The 24,164-nt window shown below is 40.7% G+C and overlaps 1 protein-coding gene across 2 annotated transcripts in view; it reads left to right on the top strand.

Moving 5' to 3' along the window:
• LOC124615832 overlaps positions 1–20,716 on the top strand; it is a 123,037-nt gene extending 102,321 nt beyond the window's left edge. For both annotated transcript variants that reach the window (XM_047143983.1, XM_047143982.1), the window contains one exon: positions 20,442–20,716. In XM_047143983.1, the coding sequence (XP_046999939.1) occupies positions 20,442–20,564 (123 nt within the window). In that variant the 3' untranslated portion in view covers positions 20,565–20,716. The remainder of the gene's footprint in view (positions 1–20,441) is intronic.
• The last annotated feature ends 3,448 nt before the right edge of the window (positions 20,717–24,164 follow it).

Below are 24,164 nucleotides of genomic sequence, written 5' to 3'. Positions count from 1 at the left end.
GCACTTCACTCAGTGCCTCTCGGATTCAGCTGAACGGTATCCCACAGGGTTCTGTGCTAAGTGTCACACTATTCCTCGTAGCCATCAATGGGCTTGTAACTCTGTTGGGCCTGTGGCGACCCCAACATTGTATGTCAACAATTTTTGCATGTGGTACAGCTCCCACTTGGTAGCATCTACTGAACTCCAGCTCCAAGGTGCCATCCGATGGGCCTCTGTGTAGGACATCTCCCATGGCTTCTAATTTTCTCCCTCCAAAATGCAGGTTATGCATTTTTGTTGTCGACCCACAGTACACCCGATCCAAAACTTTATTTAGGCAACCAGCTCCTCGATGTTTTAGCACAGTCTCATTTCTTGGGCCTTATTTTTGATAAAAATCTGATATGGCTGCCCCATGACTACATTCATGCGGAAGCTTAATGCTGTCCGCCTCCTGGCCCACACATCTTGGGGTGCAGATGGTACCACTCTTCTCCATTTTTACTGTGCTCTGGTCTTGTCCAGACTAGATTATGATAGTCAGGTTTATGGCTCAGTTGCCCCTTCCTCTCTGTGACTACTTGACGGTAGGATAGATCTATTCCAGGGTCCTATGATCTGTCACCCCTATGGTTTTCCGGCGTCTGTTACATGCCATAACCCTTTGGTCTCTGCTATCCATGACTTCTGTGCCCTTGGCCATGCTGCCTGCCTGGTTGTCTTTCTCTGGGTCCCAAGTCGTGTGGGCATCCCAGGGAATGAACAGGCTGACCATTTGGCTGGAGAAGCAGATATTTATTTACCTACCCCCCCCCCCCCCCAATTCCCTTTCATGATTCCAGTACAGCTGCAGGTATGCAGAGCTACATCAGATCTCTCTCTGCCCAAAAGTGGAATGAGATCTGGTGCACTACTGCTCATAGTAATAAACTCCGCACACTCAAGGAGTCTACTACAGTTTGACGCATTCCCTTCTGCTCCTTTCAGAAGAAGACCACTGTTTTATACCGTCTATACATTGGTCATATCAGGCTCACCCATTGTTTCCTTCTGTATAATGAACCATCCCCACAACATGGTTGTGGACCCAGACTGACAATATCCTTAATATTGGTGGAATGTCCCCTTCTTTTGGCTCTTTGTGCTAAGTGTAGTCTTCCAGATTGCTTAATTTTAATATTAGCAGATGATTCACGGATGGTTGACCTGGCCCTCAGTTTCCTCTGCAAAGTGGTTTTGACTTTCAGATATAATGGTGTGCTTTACAACTGGAGCAGCGGCAGGGTGGTTGTGGTCCGGAACCTCTCTTCGTATCTTCTTGGTCTGGAATCCCATGAACATAATTTGACTCCCCTGGCTTGATCTTTCCACTTTGAGTGACCCTCTTTTTTCTGAGAGTAACTTCGGAATCGCGGGACTGATGACCTCGCTGTTTGGTCCCATAAACCGTCTCAATTAATCAATCAATCAATCATAACACTCATCCATGGCAGTTGGGTTGCTAAATAGGTCATTTGAACTGACCTGACACTGCTGCAAAATTGCCTCTGCTGCCTCAGTTTGGTAGGATTTTTGATGGGTGTCGAGCAGTCGCAGAATCCAGCAGGTGGCAACCTTCTCAAGTTCAAAATATGCAAGATTTTGGAAACTGATCTATGACTGATTTTCAGTATCTGTATAATATTGTCTTGATTGTGACATGCTATGGCTTCCACTTCTCTTGATATTTCTGATTTTTCATAGAAAGACAGTCTGCTGCTTTGTTCTTCACATCATTCAGACTTTTTTGACCATACTGAATCGATCTGCACCACATGACCATAAAATGGTGCATTGGTACCATATATTTCCACAATTTCAGCATGGTATCCTTTAAATATCAAGAATGAATTGCCTCACAATACTCCACTTCATTAACTGGCTGCACCGTTTTTGTACAAGTGTAATACAAAGTTCTCCTCACACTGCCATGTAAAAAAGCAAATTCATTATCGTACAACCTTTCTTATTCTTTCCTTAGTTATAATTTTGAAGATATAGGAAGGGTGAAAATTATAAAAAAAAGAAAAGAAAAGAAAAATGCTCTGTTTTGAGAGCCATTTTCAAATTTAACCAATTCTTCCCATTTTCCCATTTGGAATTCTGAAGTTGCATATGTTTTCTCCATTTTCCAGTACTTTCTAAGCAATTTGAGGTTCACCAAAAATGTAATTTTCGTGAAAAAGATTGAAACCACTATTTCCAAGGAAAATTGTGTTATGCTTCACATTAAGACTATTTTCACTGCCAACATTAACCCAAATGATATGTTTCTTTGATGGATGTATAGTATGTTGCTTAACTATTTCATGGTATTGTTACCTAATTTCTGTCCATGCATATTAGTTGTTGCAGGAATATTGATTTTTACCAAAGCTGTTTCAACACACAAATGTGCAAAAGTCTCCTGAAAACACACACACACCAGGTGTCTTTCTTCAGAGTCATCATGTATATTTCTCCGATGTTTTGACAGATATTTGGAAATTTGTTTTTGCAATGTGTAGACTGAGGTGGCCCAAACATATTGCTCGTAACGTCTTTCATGTGATGTCCAGTGACACTGTAAAATGTCAGTTTGTTCCCTGTTACAAACGAAATTATTTTTTAAGCAAAATGTGATGTGCCCATTCAACAGTGTGTTTCCAAATTAGTCAAGTGTTACATATGTTTCAGTAATGTATATTAACAGGAACTGTAAAACATGAAGAATACCTAGTATTCTAGCAGCGACTGGCAAGGCAAGGGGAAGACCTCAGGCAAGACCAACCGATTCGCCTTGTATTTGACAGATCACTTGTGCACAACCTAAACTGAAAGATTTTAAGATATTTTGCTTCAACACCCCCCCCCCCCCCCCCCCAATTTTTGAGAAAACTACCCCTGACATTCATGACACAATCCACTCAGAATTGACAAGATCAATAGATGATTGAAAGCTGAGCATTTTTCATCAGCATATATGGTGTCCACAAATGCAAATTTTCCCAGAAATCAAGAAAAGAAACGTTTTTGAGTACCGCTTATGTATTGATATGGTAAGAGCTGTTCAGTGAAAGTGCTACTGATGTAGCGACTAAGGCATCTGGCTGCGGAGTGGAGAACTTGTGTTTGATTCCCATTTGCTTTCTTCTTCTTCTTCTTCTTCTTCTTCTCCTCCTCCTTCTCCTCCTCCTCCTCTTCTGTCTTCCTCTTCTTCTTTTCAAATTTTGTAGACATAGGAGGATTGATAAGGTAAATAAATAGGGAATAATAAGGCAGGCTAATAAATTTCTCAAATGACATGGCTTAGTAAAGAATTAGAAACTTAATCCTTATCAATTTACAAGGTCTCTTTCACTCATTCTGTTACATATACTCGCCGCGCGGGATTAGCCGAGTGGTCTAAGGCACTGCAGTCATGGACTGTGCAGCTGGTCCCGGTGGAGGTTCGAGTCCTCCCTCGGGCATGTGTGTGTGTGTGTGTGTGTGTGTGTGTGTGTGTGTGTGTGTGTGTGTGTTTGTCCTTAGGGTACTTTAGCTTAAGTAGTGTGTAAGCTTAGGGACTGATGACCTTAGCAATTAAGTCCCATAAGACTTCACACACATTTGAACATACATATCCTCAGTTTCCTTCCAACAACTGGATGGATGATACTTGTCATATAAACTTTGGAGGTGAATACACTTATGGCTTAAAAAACAGCTAACAGATGCAACTTCATGCAGCTATTTCACTCCCTCCAAACAATCTGAGGAAAACAAACTTGGTTTATATTTAAAAATATTTCTTTTATGAGAATTAATTTTGATCCATATCACACATTCAATAACATTTTCTGAAAAAACTGGTACTGGAAGTGCATCATGAATTATGCTGTGGATCATTACTGCATCCATTCAGTTGTGCAATTCCCACTTGGCTTTCTGAAGGAGACTGTAATTTTGAAGCCTCTAAATAAAGTTTTTAACTCGGTGATAAAAATAAACCTCTCCTGGTACACAGGTGTGCCGTTTGGTGGTATTACTTCTACCATGCAAGCCAGTTAGACCTTGTCTCATGTAAACATGCTATCACATGTGATGACCGAGCGAGGTGGCGCAGTGGGTAGACACTGGACTCGCATTCGGGAGGACGACGGTTCAATCCCGGGTCCGGGCACCCTGATTTAGGTTTTCCGTGATTTCCCTAAATCACTCCAGGCAAATGCTGGGGTGGTTCCTCTAAAAGGGCACGGCCAACTTCCTTCCCCATCCTTCCCTAATCCAATGAGACCGATGACCACGCTGTCTGGTCTCCTTCCCCAAACAACCAACAAACCTATCACATGTGATGATGTTAGTTTGTCCGTCCCAGGACTTCAGTATCAGACAAAATTTGTTATCAGGGACATATGACTTTCAAAATTCTCAAGGTATGTTTTGCAAATTGAATTCGCCTACTTCCAACATTTCGAGTACATGAAGATAACATTTATAATGAATTGATTAAACAATTGACCAGTTCTATATCCCAAGAAACAAATTAATCATTAGTTCCTTATAAGCACAGGAAAACTTGTGGCAACAGTGCTACAGACACTGTTTTTGAATATTGCAACATGTATGAATGCATTATTTCATCTACACTACCAGCTGAGAGAAGGGTTAGTTTTTATCCCTAACGTGATAATGTGTCGACTGCTTGTCATCACAGCAATCTTACTTGGAATGAGGATTAAAATTGTAATTCTTTGCTAGTCCAAATTGTATGAGAAATTTATTTGGCTATTTGCTGCTATTACTTATTGCTCTTCTTAGCTTATTGAGCCTATTTCCACAACTTTTGGTGTGGGGAAAATATACAGATGAAGGGGCTGGGGGGGGGGGGGGGGGGCAGATTGTGGAATACAGTTGGGAATTGAACAGAGATTCTCTGTTTCCCAGCAAGATGCTTTGGTCATATGCCAGCAACACTTTTGTTTAACAGTGCACACCTCATAGATACACAACTGGCAGTCAGAAAGGTTTTGTGAAAATATGGATCAGCTGACCCCATATGTGTTAGTGAAAAACACTCATTTTTAAATTATATATCGATTCTGTTAATTCTCAGTTGATTTTGCTACATGAGCTTTAGTAGGAGTCTCAAAAATGTGGGAATGGAGTTAAATTATCTTAGAATCTTTCTTTTTTTTTTTTTAGGTTAAAAAAGTGACTTGCAAAGTGTGCGGATTTGGTTGGCCATGTCTGTGGTCTCCTCCTTGTGAGTAGTGTTGCTTTGTGACACACGAGGCAGCAGCAGCCAATGTGGGGCAGGCAGTATAGGGTCTTCAAGATGTACTGCAATTGTATGTACATGTGTGGCAGTACATGCCTCAACTTGTTATTATTTTGACAGTTGTGTGGTTGGCTGCAATTTGTTCTTCACAAGTTGAGACATATACCGGCATACTTTTATACATGTTTATCTGTTGTAGGCATCTTACGACCATTTGTGTGTCATAACAGTACTTACAGTGTGTCACTGAAGATGGGCATGCAGCTCCTATATCAATCGGGCATAATATAATTTTAAAAATAAGTCTTGTGCAGCTGATATTGAGTGCAGCCCATGTACCAGTCTAGCATAATAGAATTTTAAAAATAAATCTTATGTATCTGATGACAGTTTTAGTAATAAAAAATGAAGTTTCTGAGATTTCATATCACTAACAATCTAATGCTCGTAGACATTTGTGAGGGTTTGTAGAAAATTCAATGTTGAATGCTAAAACAAAATTATTAAATATACCCTCTAATTGTATAGTTCAGGCCCTGAGCAGTTGACTGGCTTAAAATAAAGAAGCTGAATATTGTAACTAATTTTTAAGACTGGTGTTCTGCATAATGTGGGAGCACCCTCCCCTCCCCCCGCCCCTCTCTCTCTCTCTCTCTCTCTCTCTCTCTCTCACACACACACACACACACACACACACACACACATGCTTGACTGAGATTTCTGTTTGCACATTCTTTTAAATAATGGGGATATACAACTTTAGTTGAGTGTTCTAGATACTGTAGCTTTTTCTAGACAGTTTATAGAACAATCAGTGCAGATGTTGTTTTCCATTTGTCTGAATCACGATGACAATATACATAATCTATTCCTGTTGGCTTCACCTTAGGGGAGGTTGGTTCAAGTTATAAGGTCTTCAGTTTTCTTTCACAAGGCTTGGAGCAAATAGAAAAAATTGATTTGGCTTAAAATATGTGAGTACTCTTTTTGTATGTAGGACACAGATAATAGCACTGTATGGCACACACAACAGTGTCTGTAGGGAGAGTGAGGACTGATCTGTGTACAAGAAACAGCGAGATTTTGTATGAATGCATGCTTTCACAGTGATTTCACCAGAAAACACCTGGATACAAACGGCCGTGAGCGTTTGGCCATTCACCTGCAACTGACAAGGTCACTTTCAGCTTTGGATTGGGACTAGATCGACACAGCAACAGTTGCACAGCAAACATCATCGAGACAGAGAGCAGTGGAGAAGCAGAAAGGGAAATTCGATAGACTTTTGCTGCAACAACATGGAGCAGAACATAAAGTTATGGAACATGCTGTGATCAACATGACAGCAAGAAACATTGACGCAGGTGCCATCTCAGCACTTAAGAAGGGACTTGACTTTGCTCCTTCACCACAAAGCATCCCCTTCACTGACATATTGAGTGGTGTAAGTGGTTCATAAGTTTCCAAGTGATGTGGCTGGGGAAATTCGTAGAGAAACAGGCCGTATCCTTTTAAAATCCAAACCACCAGTTTCAAATATGACTAGAGCTGAACACAGAGACCTCCGTGCTCTCCAGAATGATCCTCTCACCGTCGTCCTACCAGCTGACAAGGGCAATGCTGCTGTCTTAATGGAACGAGCCGACTATGGCACAAAAATCAGACAGATGTTGGAGGAAGACAAATACCAAAAATTACCTCGGGACCCAACATGCAGAATAGTGAGACTCCAGAGTTTCTCAAACGATCGTCACTGGACCACGTTCTCTGGTCTGCCGAAGGTGCATAAGAAGGACACACCGTTGACACCGATAGTGAGTACCATTGGATCGCCAGCCTATAAACTTGATAAACATCTGGCCAGCCTCCTCTCTACACACGTTGGACACTGTGGACACCATATAAAGAATACGGTGGACTTCATCAATTGGATTAAAGGTCTGCGACTTGTTGAAGGGGATATTCTGGTTAGCTTCTAAGTGATTTCTTTATTCACGTGTGACCCCATCGCAGACTCTATTGACTTGCTGTCCCAACTCTTTGACGACACCATCATGGATTTATTTAAGCACACTCTGTCGTCATATTTCTTACATGATAGAGAACATTTTAGCCAAACTGACGGCGTGGCGATGGGAAGTCCATTAGCTCCAGTAGTAGCCAACCTCTTTATGGAGCATTTCGAAGACATCGCCTTGGACACAGCTCCTGCAAAGCCGATCTATTTTTATCGCTACGTCAACTATACCTTCGTCATTTGGCCACATGGACAAGAAAAATTAGAAGAGTTCCTGGAGCACCTCAACAGCATCCACAACCACATCAACTTCACAATGTAAGTAGAGAAGGAGGGTTCCCTGCCGTTCTTGGACATGCTTGTCTGTCGTAAACCCAATTGGTCTCTAGGTCATAGCATTTACCGCAAGCTCACCCACATGGATCGGTATCTGCATGCCACCAGCTTCCATCACCCAGCACAGAAAGAGTCAGTTCTGAGGACCTTAGTACATCAAGCTGAAACCATCTCAGATGCTGAAAACTTGCCGAGAGAATTGAGCCACTTACGCAAAGTTTTTGAAGAAAATGGTTACAACAACAAACAGATCTCACAAGCAATGTCATCCAAGCTTCAAAGGAAGAAGACCTCTTAAGAAGACACCAAGCAACTTGCATTTTAACCGTTTTGTGGTTCGACAACAGGGAAGATTAGTCGGCTCCTGAAGAGCCATAAAATAGACACAATCTTCAGGCCTCCAGCAAAGATCCGGCAACTAATGAAATCTGTGAAAGACAATGTAGGCCTCAGAACACCAGGAATTTACAAGATCCCATGTGGATGTGGGCAGTTTTATGTCAGCCAGAATGTTCGCACTATTGAACAGCGCCAAATAGAACATGAAAGGTGTTACCATCTGTGCTATCCCGAAAAGTCAGCTGTAGTAGAACATGCTCTGGAAAACAGACAGCGAATTGCATTCGATGAGAAATCTATTATTAAATGGACTAATGGCTTCTGGGATAGCGTGATAAATGAAGCCATAGATATTAGAATTTCTGACTACACCTTCAATAGAGAATGGTGGATTGCAGCTGAGTACAGTGTGGGATCAGGTGTTGAGCGAGTTGAAACAGGCCCGGCAGTTGCGCAGCCAAAACATTACCATATATGGTGCAGGACCGAGCACCAGTGACGTCACGAGTGACGGTGCAGCTATATAAGCACGGCAATGACAACCACACGACAGTCATCCACTTGACAATGGCAGAGGAGATCTCCGCCGAAAGCTTGTGGGCAGTAAACCACTTGACACAGCTCGAAACCCGAGAATGTTTTATCAGCAAGATTTTCATTACAAGAGCAGCAGGTAATCATTCGTTTTCTCCACTGTGTTTTGTGATACCCTTTGAAATTCATCGCCTGTTGAGTGAGACTTGCGGTGATGATGCCATAAATGTGAAGAATGTGTGGTCATGGATGGATAAGTTCAAAGAAGACCAAACTTCATATGACAGTGAACTAAAACTATTTTGGCTTCGAATCGTTCCGTTTGATAACGTAGTCATGCAAGTGCAGACAGTTGTTTTGGAGAATTGCCAATTGAGTGTGAAAGCTGTTGCCTCTGAAATTAGCATTACCCTGCGATGTGTGCAGACTTGAAAAAACTGTGCTCCATGTGGGCGCCAAGAATGTGGACATACAGGAGCTGTGCGTTTGGCAATTTGCTCAATAATGTTCACACATGATGATGATATAAAAGGGACTTTCCATTAACTATTGTGATGGTGAATGAAACTTGGATGCCAATTTGCAATTTTGAAATGAAGTGCTTACAGGTACCATGAAATCATGGCATTGATGCTGTGAAAAGTGTGTGTGGCTGCGGGGACATTAAATTCAAAAATGGCAGAATTTCCAGATTTTGTTTGCAACTATTTTCTGATAAAAAAACCAGGAGGCCTTGGACCCTCAATCCACCTTGTGCACTACCTCATAAAAACTGTAAAGTACTCATAAGGGGGAAGATGATACTAAATGAAAATTCACAGGTTGAGAGGGTATGTGATGTTACTTCAATAATTACAATCAAGTCAAATTTATGTAGAACTTGGCTGTAAGAACCCACTTATCATTATGATGTAAGAACCCACTTATCGTCATGATGTAAGAACCCACTTATCATCATGATGTTGCCCCTCACTCCTGGGTGCATCCACTGATCCAGTTGGGAAGTCTTTATTAAAGTCGTCATATCCTCTCTCCACGGGGAAGCTGGCTCACAACTCTTGTAACTGGACCTTGATATCCCGAATACTGACTCTGGGACAGAGTTGACATCCAAGTTAGTCCCAAACAAAATCTATCAGGACAAATCTGGAGAGCTTGCAGGGCACTGGAGTACCTCAACATGAGGATGCCGACAATATGCTGTTGTACTGTCAGACTTCCCTCAGACACTACCAGCTGAGACCTGAAGCCATACCCAATGGCTCCCCACTGTATGATGCCTGGACCCACACTACTATGTTACTCCAGAATATACAAAGAATGGGACCCCTCCATAGATTGCAGAACCGTTATTATGTGCTGAAGACAATGTAACACCATCCGTCAGTATCCCAGTCATGAAACCACTCAAACATAGCCATTTGTGTTGTGTTGATGGCAGCCTATGCATGAGATGGCAATTTCCTAGCCTGGTTGCTGATGGCTCACCAATGATTAGGATGGCACAAATGTTGCAGGAAGTCCATTACTTGTTCTCTTATGGCAGACAACCATTACTTGTTCTCTTGTAGCAGGCACAGATGAGAAGGGGATACAATACGCTTGGTGCACAATGTAGTGATCCTCTTCTTTGGTGACTGGATGTGGTTGGCCAGACCTTGACAACAAATGTGCCTGCCCTCACATTCCCATGCAGTCCAACATCCGGCCACTGTCATGTTGGAATGACCCCCACAAATCTGAATATTGCACAACTCAGCCAGCCAACCAAATGGAGAGCCACAATGAGGTCCCATTCAAACCGTGTTAAGTGCTGATAAACACTGTCTTACACTCAGCAAATTAGTATCCTTCACACTGATCATTGTACGTTTGATGCTCTTCATGCTTCTTACATATTCTAACAGGCCTGGTAACAACACTAAGCACAAACAAAACTAATACACTATGGTGGCTTTTCTACCTGTAAGATAGAATTGTAATTCTGATCATTTACATACCCACAATGGAGCATACCAAGTTAGACTGATATCTGACCATGTCTTATGGGTGCTTCTTTTTTGTCAAGCAGTATATTTTCCACTTCTGTCCAAGTCAGAGGAGACTGAGTCTGCTTTGGTATCCTGGCATTCAGTCCAGATATTTTCACAGTTCATCATATTTCAGTGTATCATCTCATTCCATCTCAATCATTATTGATCTCTTCATGCTCACAGTTATGTTTATGCATTTCCATAGCCACAAAGACACTTGTCAGTTGAAAGTTGTTTCTGTATGCCTCATTAACTGATTTACACAGGGTGACTGAAAAATTCTCGATCCATCCAATAAAGGTTGTCAGTAGCCAAAATGGTTGTGTCTATTCTTCGATACAGTCCCCTTTTAGGGACACACCCTTTGCCACCAGTGCTGCAGGCCCATTATACCCTTCTTGTGGAATGTTTCTTTCTGAATGACAAAAAAAAGTCCTCTACCACAGCCACGGCATCATCATCTGATCAAATATGGGTTCCAGCTAGATGTTTCTTGAGCTTAAGGACGAGATGAAAGCCGTAGGGGGACAAATTGGGTGAATGTTTAAGCAGTTGGAAGCCACAGGACTCGATGGAAGACTTTTCAATGACGGGTATGTGTGCAGGCGCATTGTCCTGATGAATGTTTTATCAACATCTCAACACATTTCACTTTGATGGCCTCCCTCAAACACATTAGATGAACAGCATAATATTCTCCATTTACTGTTTCACCTTTTTTGAGGTATGCAGTCAGGGTAAACCCCCCCCCCCCCCCCCCCAACCCGAAAAAACAGAGGCTATCACCTTGCCAGCTGATGTGACTGACTTGAACTTCGTCGGGTGGGTGAGGAGTGGTGTTTCCACTGTTTCAATTGGACACTGGATTCAGACTTAGTGGTGAGCCTATGCTTCATCCATTGTCACAAAACATTTGAGAAATGTCACAGGAACTGCCTCAAAAGTGGTCAAATTTTCAGTAGATATGACATGTGTTTGGCATTTGTCTTCTGGTGTGAACATTCTTGGGATCCATCGACATGAGACCTTTGGCATAAGCACAACTCTTATGATGTGTCCGGCACATTCCTGTGTTATGCCCACTCTCTTTGCAAAGTAGTGTTCTGTCACATGCCAGTCTGCCATGATGATATCCTGCAATGCAGTAATGTTTTCCTCCATGTTGGTCATTAATGGATTTCCACTAGTGAGGTGCATCTTGGCCGGAAGTGTTGCCCCACTTGAATTCTGCCACCCACTTTTTCACATTCAAGTAGGAGGGGAATCCGTTTCTAATGTCCTTGTCAGGTCATTGTGGATCTCCTGTGCACTCATGGCCTTTTTCAGCAAGGACTAGATGACCGCATGCTTGCACTCTATACATATTTCAACTGTGTATACCTTGGACCTTCAAGCTCCAGTATATGTAACAAAAAAGATATTAAGGAAAAACTTGGTATGTGACCATGTATGAAAACTCCACCACCTGTCCAAACAATAAAACCATGTTTTTATTACTGCACACCACTTGTTTAAGGTATTTCAAATTAGTTAACATATTGTGCCAATCTTCCGTTTCCAAGTGGTTGCCCTGAATCACGAGGTGCATTTTCAGGTTTTCCATTTTCAAACAGCTATGATTATTGTTGAGGATTGTTTTGTGCCCGGAAAAGCTTCTCTTCCACATAACAGGATGTCACAGGAACACATTTGAAGGTGGGGTCTCTACAGGCTAGCTTTAGTTTGTTATCTTCAAATCTTGTGACATTCCCAGAAAGACTGCCACAAATTTTGTACATTGTGGATTATACAGGACTCTTCTGGAGAACACTTTGCAATTGATTGTTCACTTTGTCAGCCACATGACCGTGAGTTTGACCCAATTCACTTTGCACATGATGCACAATATCCAGGCCATCACACAGCTGAGTACCAGCAGCTTCCACTCATGTGATGTCTTTTGATACCACAGAAAAGTTGATACTGATGTATGCACACCTTTCACAATTTTTACAGCATCTGATTCATCACTATCAAGCTCACAAAATATTGTCTTTATTTTGGTACAGTTGCTACAATAATACTCAGCAGCATTAAGCCAAGAACCACACATGTATGAATGGGCCGAGTTGGAATCAGCAGTGGAGATGCTTGTTCCTTGAATTTCTGAAACTGTAGCGGAGCTTCCACATACATTTTCTTGCCACAGGAAATTAATTTGTCAACATCATAGTAATTTGATCACACCTCTTCTGCTGCTCTGTGTAACACATGTGCAGAGTAAGGCGAGGGAGGTACAATGTACTGGGGTAGAGAATCTGGAGCTCCTTGGCCACTTAAGTCATGTATGAAGCATCCTCTGTTACTAGCAGTAGCACATTCAGTGTTCATACCATGTGGCCACATAAGCTTCATAGAGTCATCAAACAAAATGGCAATTGTCAAGTTGTTTACTCTCTTGAAAGCTTCACATGACAGGAGGAACATTTCTCCAGCCCTGTCGACTTTCAGAACACCAACAAAACCATTTGCAACTTAATGCGTACACACATCGGGGATGTCATCTGTGAACACACAGACCATTTGATCAGCTACACTAATTATTATTTTGTTGCTTACTTCCTCGTAGCACATTGAGAAATAGTTCTTCTCTATGTAGACTCATCTGGAACTGGACATTTCATGTAAATCTCCGAGAACTATCTGAAGTAGCGATTCTTCAGTTTCTCTAATTGGATGTTGCAAGACACCATCATCTCTCACACGTGCTTGAAGAATGATTTCAGTCTTAAAGATGGACCTCTCTCCTCAGATAACAGTGTTTGTCTATTGTCGTTTTCAGCACTTTTCTTCACACAGTTTGATGGTATTACAGTGTTGTTGCACATTCAAGTCCTTTTCTGCACTAACTTTAACTTTGCATAGTTTGCAAAATAATATTTTCCCCATCAGTGCTGAAAAACTTATCTTCAGAATCACAAACAAAACATCGCAACTTCTGCTTTTGGAGCATCATACTTTTGACATGTTGAAGCAGACTGAGATTGTATTCAAACTGAACTGTGTGAAAATGTCCATCTTTGTTGGGTCAGAGAGAATTTTGTCGATCCTGTGCCAAACTGTCACTCGTCAGCGAACCGACTAGTGTGTTACACTACTTGTCTACTATAATCCTGATAAATAAAGTACTGTAGTAATTGTTGTGCTTATTTGTGACAATATCACCTGAAACATTTTCGTGTGAGCAACATTTTTGTGTTTTTATTCTTGTGGCCTGAAAAGAAAGACAAATATGCATTTTGGAAAAAGGTTGACTGAAATACGACCTATTATGGCAAACGTTAGCTGAAAGTATCTATTACTAAAAACAGTGTATATATGGGCTTCATATGCACAGTAGAAATTCATTTTTCTGCACTACAAAGCCTGGATACATGTGTAAATTGTTGTAGATTTCACCCTGATGTTCAGGAAAAAAATATGACTTCTCAATAAAATCCAAGCTCTATTGAACACAAATGCATTCAGTTTAATAACTGGTTTTGATTACTGCAATCATCATCAAGTTATCTAAAAAAGAACGGATGTTAATATTTATAAATAAAAGCATTAGATAAGTTACAACACTGTGATCACATGACCTGAGAAGCATTTAACAAATAACACACCTGATTCCATAAATTTAGCAAAAGAAGCAAATCAAATTTTTAGCAATGATTGGGGTATCATCACAAAATATAGAAGCATGTTGAAACTGTGATGAGTACACGTAGCATGTGTTGTTGGGCCATCATTAGCATGCTTGCTACCATGAAAGCCTAGTGAAAGAATGGCTAACATACTGTGGAAAAGCCATTGAGCATCAGTTGAAATGAATTGAGACATGCAGTGCATCATTATATGCATCCAAAGGACATGCTCATAAATCAGCATTGCTTAAACATCTCAAGGTTCACATGATGCAAGTTGGTCAGTGGTGATGTGCCACTAAACCTTTGTTTTCTTTATTGTTGTGAGCAAGTTGCAGTGGATGTCTACATGAACTGTATTTTATTCTCAATAATGCTACTCTTCAGTCTTACAGAAAATTATGGTGGGTTTTAGATGTACAGTGTTTAACTTTCCCTTTCCATCTAACTTAAAAAAATCATTCAGCTTATCTGTTTATAACTAACAGTATTTAACTTTTGACAAAATTTTCCTGTCACAAATCTAAGTTTTTCACATTTAGTAACTAGTGGAGTAAAGGAAACACTCACTAAATAGTTAAGGTACTGAGGCATCAGTTGGCAATAAACAAGACTGAACACTTTGCTAGCTTTGGGGAAAGGCAGCAAGTGCATAGGATAGGAATGTGGCACCATTGAAATTTTTTGTGGTGACAGATGGGGAGTTGTGCACAGCACATAATGACATAGAGGATTGGATTGGTAGGGGAGATGACCACGACCAGGACGAGTAGTAGTCTGTGGAGAAGACGAAGTGTGTACTGGATGACTGAATTTAGGTTCCTGGAGCAAGGTGTAGCTGGGTTTGGGGAAGGGGCTTGCAGAGATTAAAGCCAGTTGGATAACAGGAACAAGGAATGTGTTGCAAGGACAACTCTCCTCCATATAATTTAGAGGAGGTATATGGGGAAGGACCCAGATACCACTTGTTATGAAACAGTCATTGAAATAGAGTCTATTGTGCTTTGTCACGGAGTTGTCAGTTCTGATCTTGGCCATTTTTGGCAGCAGCTATTCACATGAGGGGACAGGTGGTTGGTAGTCATGCCCACATAAAATACTTTGCATAAATTACAGCAGAGCTGACATGACATGACTGATTTCACAGGTGACTCTGCCTCTGACAGGATAAGATAAGCCTGTGACAGGACTGGAGTAGAGTCTGCTGGGTTGATGTATGTGATGGGTCTTACTCATTGGTATTTCATAGTGATATTATCCATTCACAAGGGCTTGAAGGTAGGTATGGTGGAACAATGGACTACCACATTGTAGAGATCAGGTAGTTGCAGAATAGCTCTTCGGGAGGGGATGGGAAAGATTGTGGTTAGGGTGTTCCTTATTTCTGTGCTCAATGATCAGTTGTTTCAGTCCCAGACGATGTGAAGTGGCAGTGATGGGGAGGGGGGGGTGCAGGTGTGTTCTTTTGCAGGTGGTTCCAAGGATGGTTGGAGGATTAGTGGCATGTGTGAATACAGCATGGAAAATGTTTGGAGACTAGGTTTGGTGGAGGGGGAAGGGGTGTAATGCCTGGTGAAGGACATACTAAGATCTTCAGCATACTGGGTAAGGGGTTGTTTACCACTAAATATGTGCGATCCATAAATGGCCAGAATATATGGGAACTTACTGTGTGTGTGTGTGTGTGTGTGTGTGTGTGTGTGTGTGTGTGTGGAGGGGATGGCAGCTATCAAAATGCAAGTGCTCTTGACAGTGATCTTCTTATGGAGAGAGGTGTAGATTAGAGAAGTGGAGGTCAACATCTAGGTAGGTGGCACATTGTGATGTGCAAGACCAGGTGAAATGAAAGGTTGTGACAGAATGTGGATAGTGTCCTGGCCCTGGGTGCAAATCATGAATGTGTCATCAGTGAAATGGAAAGAGGCATGAGGCATGGAATTTGGGTAACTAGGAAGGTTTCCTCTTGATAGCTCATAAACAGATTCGTATGGGAACTTTCCATGTGAGTGCTATGGGCTTGCTATGTATTTGTTTGCAAATTCTCCTTTTAACATAGAAGTTGTATAATGTAAAGATGTAGTTAGGTAAGTTTATAAGGAATGAGGTGTAGGAGAAGGCAAGGCAATGAGCATGAGGGTACATTGGTGGTTGGTGTGTACAGAGGTAGCGTCAGCAGTGACGATTAGGGAGACAAGTGGTAATGGAGTGGGTGTGGCTGACAGTTGGTGAAAGAAGTGGTCCATATCTTTGATAATAGGAGCCTTGCAACAGGCAATGGGTTTAAGATTTTGATAAAAAAGAGCAAGTTTTCTTTGAATGATAAGACAGTAAGCAGCTACATTGGGGCCCTGGTTTGTTAGATTTATTTATGGATTTTAGAAAGCATAGGGATTTAAGGTTATGTTGGACTTATGGGATGGGATCACTATAGCAAGGCTTGTAGGTGTAGAGTCAGACAGTTGGCAGACACCTTCCTCCATGTAAGCATTGTAGTTCACCATGATAGTTATGAAACTTCTTCTGCAGGGCCTATTATTAAATCAGAGTCTAATGTGAAATTGTGGGTGACTGTTCTTTTCACTGTCTAGAGATTTGTGTACTTGTGAACAGAGATATTAAAGCAAAATGAGGCCAAGTTGGAATTAGGGAATTCCTAGAAGATGACCAAAGCCTCCATCCAAAACCGTCCAAAAACCAATATTGCTCAAAATTCTGAAAGCCTTAAACTTGCATTACCCCCCCCCCCTTTCCCCGTTCCTATCCCCACCCCTACCCCAAACCTAGTTGCAGACATTTCCTGTGTCATATTCACATATGCCCTTAACCTCTGACTGCCCTCAGGAACCAACTTCAAAACAGCACCCCTCCTTTACCTGTATCATCCTGGAGTGGAAAACCTAAACTGTATCTTTTGCCAGGACTTTGACAATTTGTCATCATTCCCAGAAATGAGGAGCATCCTACTCAAAATCTTTCCCACCCTTCCCAAAGTACTAATATGCCACCCACCCAAAAGGCACTCTGTGCTATTCCTTTCTTACACAACACCTATTTCCACTCCTTGCTACATGGAAAATATCCCTGTGGAAGACCCAAGTGCAAGACAATGCAATCACTGAGCAGATACTGCTCCAGTCCAGTCACAGGCTTACCTATCTTATCCCAGGCAGGGCCATCTGTGAAAACAGCCATGTCTTATATCAGGTCACAGTATGTTTTGTGGGCATGATTACACACTAGCTGTCCACCCTACTAAATAGCCATTGTCAAACTGCAGCCAAGATCAGATTTGACAGTGCAGTGGCGCAACACTGTTGAGCACAATATGCTTGATTTCAGTGGCTACTTCATAACCTGTGCTTTCTGGATCCTTCTAAACAATAAATTGCCTTAAGTATGTAGATGTGAGTCATCCTTGCAACATAGCCTTTGTTCCCGTAATCCTCCTGGCCCAAATCTACCTATCCCCAAGCCCCACACCCACCTCTATCCCCAAGCCCCACACCCACCTGCAACCCTGCCCTATGAAACTGACTTCAGTCATCCTGTGTCCAAACGCTCTTCTCCACGTCTGTCCCTTAGTCTATTTTATTTCTCCCTCCTCACTCACTCTTCCTCCAAGTCATAACTTCTCGATCCAGCCAGAACGCACCTATGCGTGTCCTATACTGTGCACCTGCCTGTCCCCTCGCAGCCATCACCCCCCCTCTCCCCGCCCATTTGTTCGTGTATCAGTTGCGCAGTCTGAGGCGTCTTGTCACAGTCCGCGCGGCTCCCCCCGTCAGAGGTTTGAGTCCTCCCTCAGGCATGGATGTGTGTGTGGCATCCTTAGCGTAAGTTAGTTTAAGTTAGATTAAGTAGTTTGGTCCCATAAGAACTTGCCACAAATTTCCAACACAAGGATCCAAACAGGTGACAAAAATGAGTACCAAAATGTAGATTAAACATGGTAAATAGTTAATCAACAAATCAAAAAGGGATATTTGAAGTGACTGTGACAAATCACATCTAAAATCAAAAGGCCATCATGCAAATACAGTTTTTGTGGTAAACTAGGGCATGAAAAAGTGAGGTACTTTTTAGGAGACACTGAGTGAACCACATGCAGTCACAAAGCTTATTTTTACTTATTTATCAATTGGCCACTTCCAAAATATGCATTAAAATCCTTTGCTGCATGAACAGTAGTTGCATATCACACATTTTAATAATTTAAATTACTGAAATGAGATTAATTCTAATTTTTAATCTGGAGTAATACTGACAAGCGACATCAAAGAAATATTGTTCTTTTATATACACATGTTTGTGTGAATGTGGAAGTAAGTGTAAGAAAGAGTTAATAACATGTTTTATTTTAAAAAGGTTGAATACCTGTGCATCATTATCTAACTGAAAATTACAGAAAGCAGTATTAAAATTTGGTATGTTCATTTGGCCTCTTAAATCCAAGAAGCGGCAGAGTACACACATAAAAGAGGGTTGTAATTAGGCAAGTTTTCGGAGCCAGTGGCTTCTTATTCCAGCAGAAGGGCTAAAGATGAGTCCACAACAGGTTTGAAATCCAGTGGAGTAGTTGACCTCAAAAGGTATGTAATTAAAGGAAATATTGTGTACTCTTTTCATCAAATGAGAGTTAATCTCAAACAGCTTTTGGAATTAATCATCTCTTATTTCTATGGACCACCATCCTAAAATCAAACTGCACATAACATTGAATGCTGTCATTCAGGAAATGGAAAGAGTAGAGCATTCAGAGAATTTACTTCACTCTCAGTACGACAAGCATGTAGCCACCTCCGAGTATTAAGGTATGGAAATAAACATACTTTGTTCGATGTGGCTTGCTGCAAGTTTCTTAATTCAGGACTGCCATTATCTTCAGCTTAAGTTATCAACATGGTAAACTACATCCAATGGACTGCCATAGTAGAAAGGAAACCTGACATATGTCATCACACAAGTGTTTCCAAAAGAGATTCTGAAAAAGGCCCTCAAACTAAGTGACGTTTGACCTTGAAGACAAAGCAAGGGATATTGGTAGATTATTCAAAGTGCTTGCAAAATATGGCTGCCAAAAGATTGTAGGATCCTCATTTGAAAAAAAAATAAAGCTGCTCCATCATACCATACATTAGCCTCAGCAGGTATTTGTGGATTTTTATTTAGATAAATCACATGAACACTATTAAGACAACATCACAAATTTTGTAGAAGGAGATGACAATTCTCAACCTAACTCCAAATAAGAACCAACATACATTGATGAAATATTGCTTAGGTTTGAGGTTGATGATGTTCTACCCACACTGAATGAGGCAGTACTAAAAGATGGGGATGTGAGATGCTAGAATTAGTGGAAACAGGCAAAGGAGAGTGTACATACCTTCAACCAGTGAGAGGTAGGAATTTATCCCTGATGTTGATTTTTGAAGTGATGAGGAAAGTAATCCTTCAAATAAGATATTAATTAGCACGGAAAGGTGACCACTAATAACTCTTTTTTGTTTTTCATCCATCTTCTTTTCACTTAGTTCTTAATTGTGATTCTCATTTCTCTTCTTCACGGTCCATTTCTACATCTCATTCTGTCCTTCTAACTGAATTCATAACATGACAGGGTGTCAAAAACTTGATCTTTGAGTCTAGAATCCAGACTGTATGATTTAGTCCTTTATTCGCACTTGTCTTTAAAAATTGGAAGAGCATGGCAAGATTTTAATTATTGCTGCCATATGTTATTTTATTACATGTGATAATAATGTTTGCCTGCAGTTCTGGTTAGTCTAGCTTGCTGTAAATGATGAATAAGGTTGTTAAGTAACTTCTCACTACCCCATCATTTCATAACATCCCAACACAAAAGTTACACAGGTCAGCTTGCTTTATACTACCATAATGATGAGGTTTATAGTTTATCATAATACAATTCCTTTCCACTTTCCAGCTTGTTTAATAGTCTAAGGATGTCAGTTTGTCTTTTTTTCTGTGAGATCTTTACATTCAGGAGTTATAGTTGTGATAATGATGTTGGTATTTTAACTTTGTTTCTTTTTCCATATATTTTCTTCAGTGCATTATTCTTCCTAAGCTCAGACTTGTGGAGGTGGGGAGAGATTTGTGCGGGTTACAAGCCCAGATGAAGGATACTTATGTGCCTGTTCACTGTTCTGTGTCTTCTGTGTTTGGTGAGAAACATACTCAGTCATGAATTTTCCAGCAATACAAAAATTTTCATTTGATCTATTTTCCAGCTTGATTTGGAGACATTCTTTGAACTATGTGACATGGACCTTAGAGAAATTGGAATAACCAGCAGAGAGGACCGCAGGAAGATTCTGAACGTTATTGCTTCCCAAAGCCATTACTGTACTTGACTTCTGTGAATAGATTTGTGTAAAATATTTATTGCATAACTCTGGACAAGGCATAGTCCTTTGTGTGTGTGTGTGTGTGTGTGTGTGTGTGTGTGTGTGTGTGTTTGTTTGTTTGTTTTACTTGTTATGTTGTATATTTGATTTAATTTGTAGATGGCGATTGACTATAATGTAATTAAAAAATTGACAGTAGCAAAAATATATGATTTAAAACTACTAATTAAAAACTCAGTAAATTGTGGATAAATTTCTCCCACTTTGTTGCATCCAATATTTTTGTAATGTGAACCCTAACAGAAATAGGAACTGATTGTCCATTTATGGTGTCTACTAGAACCATTATCAGTGGTTTTATTAAAGTATTTTGAAGAAATTTGCTGAAAATACCTAAAATTAATTATTTAAAACCTGAGGATGCTAGAAAATGGAGTGCCAAATGAAGAAATTGGAACAGTTCAGACATATTCTTCTGTTTGAGTTCAGTGGAGAGGTGACAGCAACGGAGGCAGCCAGAAACATTTTTACCATGCACTAGATAGAACACAGCAAGAAAATGGTTTACTTTTTTTTTTTTTTAAAAAAAAAGAGGACTGTTTTGACATTAATGACTATCCATACTTTTGAAGACCTTCGGGGTTTGATGAAGAATCAGCAATGATCCATGTCAGTGTACTTGACAACTGGCAAAAGTGACGAACTGTGATCACTCCACATTTATGCGACATTTGCATGCAATGGAAAAGGTTGAGAAACTGGGTGTAAGTCCTCATTAAAATTGAAGGCACACTTTCTCAGCCTCTGACATTCACACATGTGTATAATACGTAAAATTGGTACTAATACTGTCAAAAACTGTGAGGGGAGAATGAGGTAATGCTTGTGACTTCCACATACAGGTCCTACAGGTCATGTTAAATTAGGAGTGCTTAATGAAATCCAGTCAGTTGGAGGTGAGTGCAAGTTTGATAAACCCTTAGTTTCCAAGCTTGGTGCTGATTAGCATTGACAGCTCTCTGTTACAGTTTTCTCTGGACATATTTCTGTGACCATCATTTGGCACAACTGTGAGATGATGTCAAAGAGAATGGACTGTTATACTAACCGCTTGGATTGTGAGTACAGTACACAACTCTACAAAAACAATCAGCCACAAGCACTTCACTGGGTAAGACATTTTGGAGGAGTGGGGTTCAACTGTCTGTCCAGCCATTGACGTGTAGGTTTTCTAAGATTTCCATAAATTACTGGAGGTAAATCACAATATAGTTCTGCTCAAAGCATGCAGCTGATTTTCTTCCCATGTCCCAGCTGATACTGTCCTTTTTCTACAATAACTTCGTCATAAATTCACAATAAATTTTAATCCTCCTTCCTTTCAGTTTCAGAGTGAACATGTACCAATTGCATGGATAGCTGTTGAGACAAAACTTTACTGTGATTCAGTGTGTAGTACAGTAGTACAGTTAAGCTGGGAGGTACATTCCCCCTTCCTCCCAAACGCTCATATTTGTGAGGCTGGTAATGTTGTATCCTGCAAACATAAGTCTGGAAAGCCAGAAGAATTTTCAGCCAAACAGTATTAATGTGACATAGTATATCTATCAGTAAATACTCTTGTGGTAAAACAGCCCTAACACTGCTACAAATGGAGTGAAGGAGAGAAGAATGTGGCATGTAAGGTAACTGATAGCAGCCAATATTAGTGTTGAATATATAGTCATCAGGAGAAAGAAAACTGGCGTTCTGCGGATCGGAGCGTGGAATGTCAGATCCCTTAACCGGGCAGGTAGGTTAGAAAATTTAAAAAGGGAAATGGATGGGTTAAAGTTAGATATAGTGGGAATTAGTGAATTTCAGTGGCAGGAGGAACAAGACTTTTGGTCAGTCGAATACAGGATTATGAATACAAAATCAAATAGGGGTAATGCAGGAGCAGGTTCAATAATGAATAAAAAATAGGAGTGTGGGTAAACTACTACGAACAGCATAGTGAATGCATTATTGTGGCCAAGATAGACACGAAGCCCATGCCTACTACAGTAGCACAAGTTTATATGCCAACTAGCTCTGCAGATGATGAAGAAATTGAAGAAATGTATGATGAAATCAAAGAAATTATTCAGATAGTGAAGGGAGACGAAAATTTAATAATCATGGGTGACTGGAATTCGGTAGTAGGAAAAGGGAGAGAAGGAAAAATAGTAGGTGAATATGGACTGGGGCTAAGATATGAAAGAGGAAGCCGCCTGGTAGAATTTTGCACAGACCACAACTTAATCATAGCTAACACTTGGTTCAAGAATCATAAAAGAAGGCTGTATACATGGAAGAAGCCTGGAGATACTGACAGGTTTCAGACAGATTATATAATGGTAAGACAGAGATTTAGGAACCAGGTTTTAAATTGTAGGACATTTCCAGGGGCAGATGTTGACTCTGACCACAATATATTGGTTATGAACTGTAGACTAAAACTGAAGAAACTGCAAAAAAGTAGGAATTTAAGGAGGTGGACCTGGATGAACTGACTAAACTGGAGGTTGTACAGAGTTTCAGAGAGAGCATAAGGGAACAATTGACAAGAATGGGGGAAAGAAATACAGTAGAAGAAGAATGGGTAGCTTTGAGGGATGAAGTAGTGAAGGCAGCAGAGGATCAAGTGGGTAAAAAGAAGAGGGCTACTAGAAATCTTTGGGTAACAGAAGAAATATTGAATTTAATTGATGAAAGGAGAAAATATAAAAATGCAGTAAATGAAGCAGGCAAAACGGAATACAAACATCTCAAAAATGAGATCGACAGGAAGTGCATAATGACTAAGCAGGGATGGCTAGAAGACAAATGTAAGGATGTAGAGGCTTATCTCACTAGGGGTAAGATAGAAAAAATTAAGGAAAATTAGAGAGACCTTTGGAGAAAAGAGAACCACTTGCATGAATATCAAGAGCTCAGATGGAAACCCAGTTCTAAGCAAAGAAGGGAAAGCAGAAAGGTGGAAGGAGTATATGGAGGGTCTATACAAGGGCGATGTACTTGGGGACAATATCATGGAAATAGGAGAGAATGTAGATGAAGATGAAATGGGAGATATGATACTGCGTGAAGAGTTAGACAGAGCACTGTAAGACCTAAGTCGAAACAAGGCCCCTGGAGTAGACAACATTCCATTAGAACTACTGATGGCATTGGGAGAGCCAGTCCTGACAAAACTCTACCATCTGGTGAGCAAGATGTATGAGACAGGCGAAATATCCTCAGACTTCAAGAAGAATATAATAATTCCAATCCCAAAGAAAGCAGGTGTTGACAGATGTGAAAATTACCAAATAATCAGTTTAATAAGCCACAGCTGCAAAATACTAACACAAATTCTTTACAGGCAAATGGAAAAACTAGTAGAAGCCGACCTCGGGGAAGATCAGTTTGGATTGTCGCTATGTGCTGCCTCAAAAATCATTCTCCACTGCTTCCTGCCCTTCACTGTTTCCTCACAATTGACTCCATTTCAAAGCTTCTGTATATTTCCATGTCATCTTCTCATCTGCTTCTTGGCCTATCCAGGGGTCTTTTTATTGTAGTGTGGGCAATGAAAGCTTGCTT

Source organism: Schistocerca americana, chromosome 5, assembly GCF_021461395.2.
Source record: "Schistocerca americana isolate TAMUIC-IGC-003095 chromosome 5, iqSchAmer2.1, whole genome shotgun sequence".
NCBI classification, from domain to species: domain Eukaryota; kingdom Metazoa; phylum Arthropoda; class Insecta; order Orthoptera; family Acrididae; genus Schistocerca; species Schistocerca americana.
Note: the sequence above shows the minus strand (reverse complement) of the source record. Positions and strands in the feature narration are given on the sequence as shown.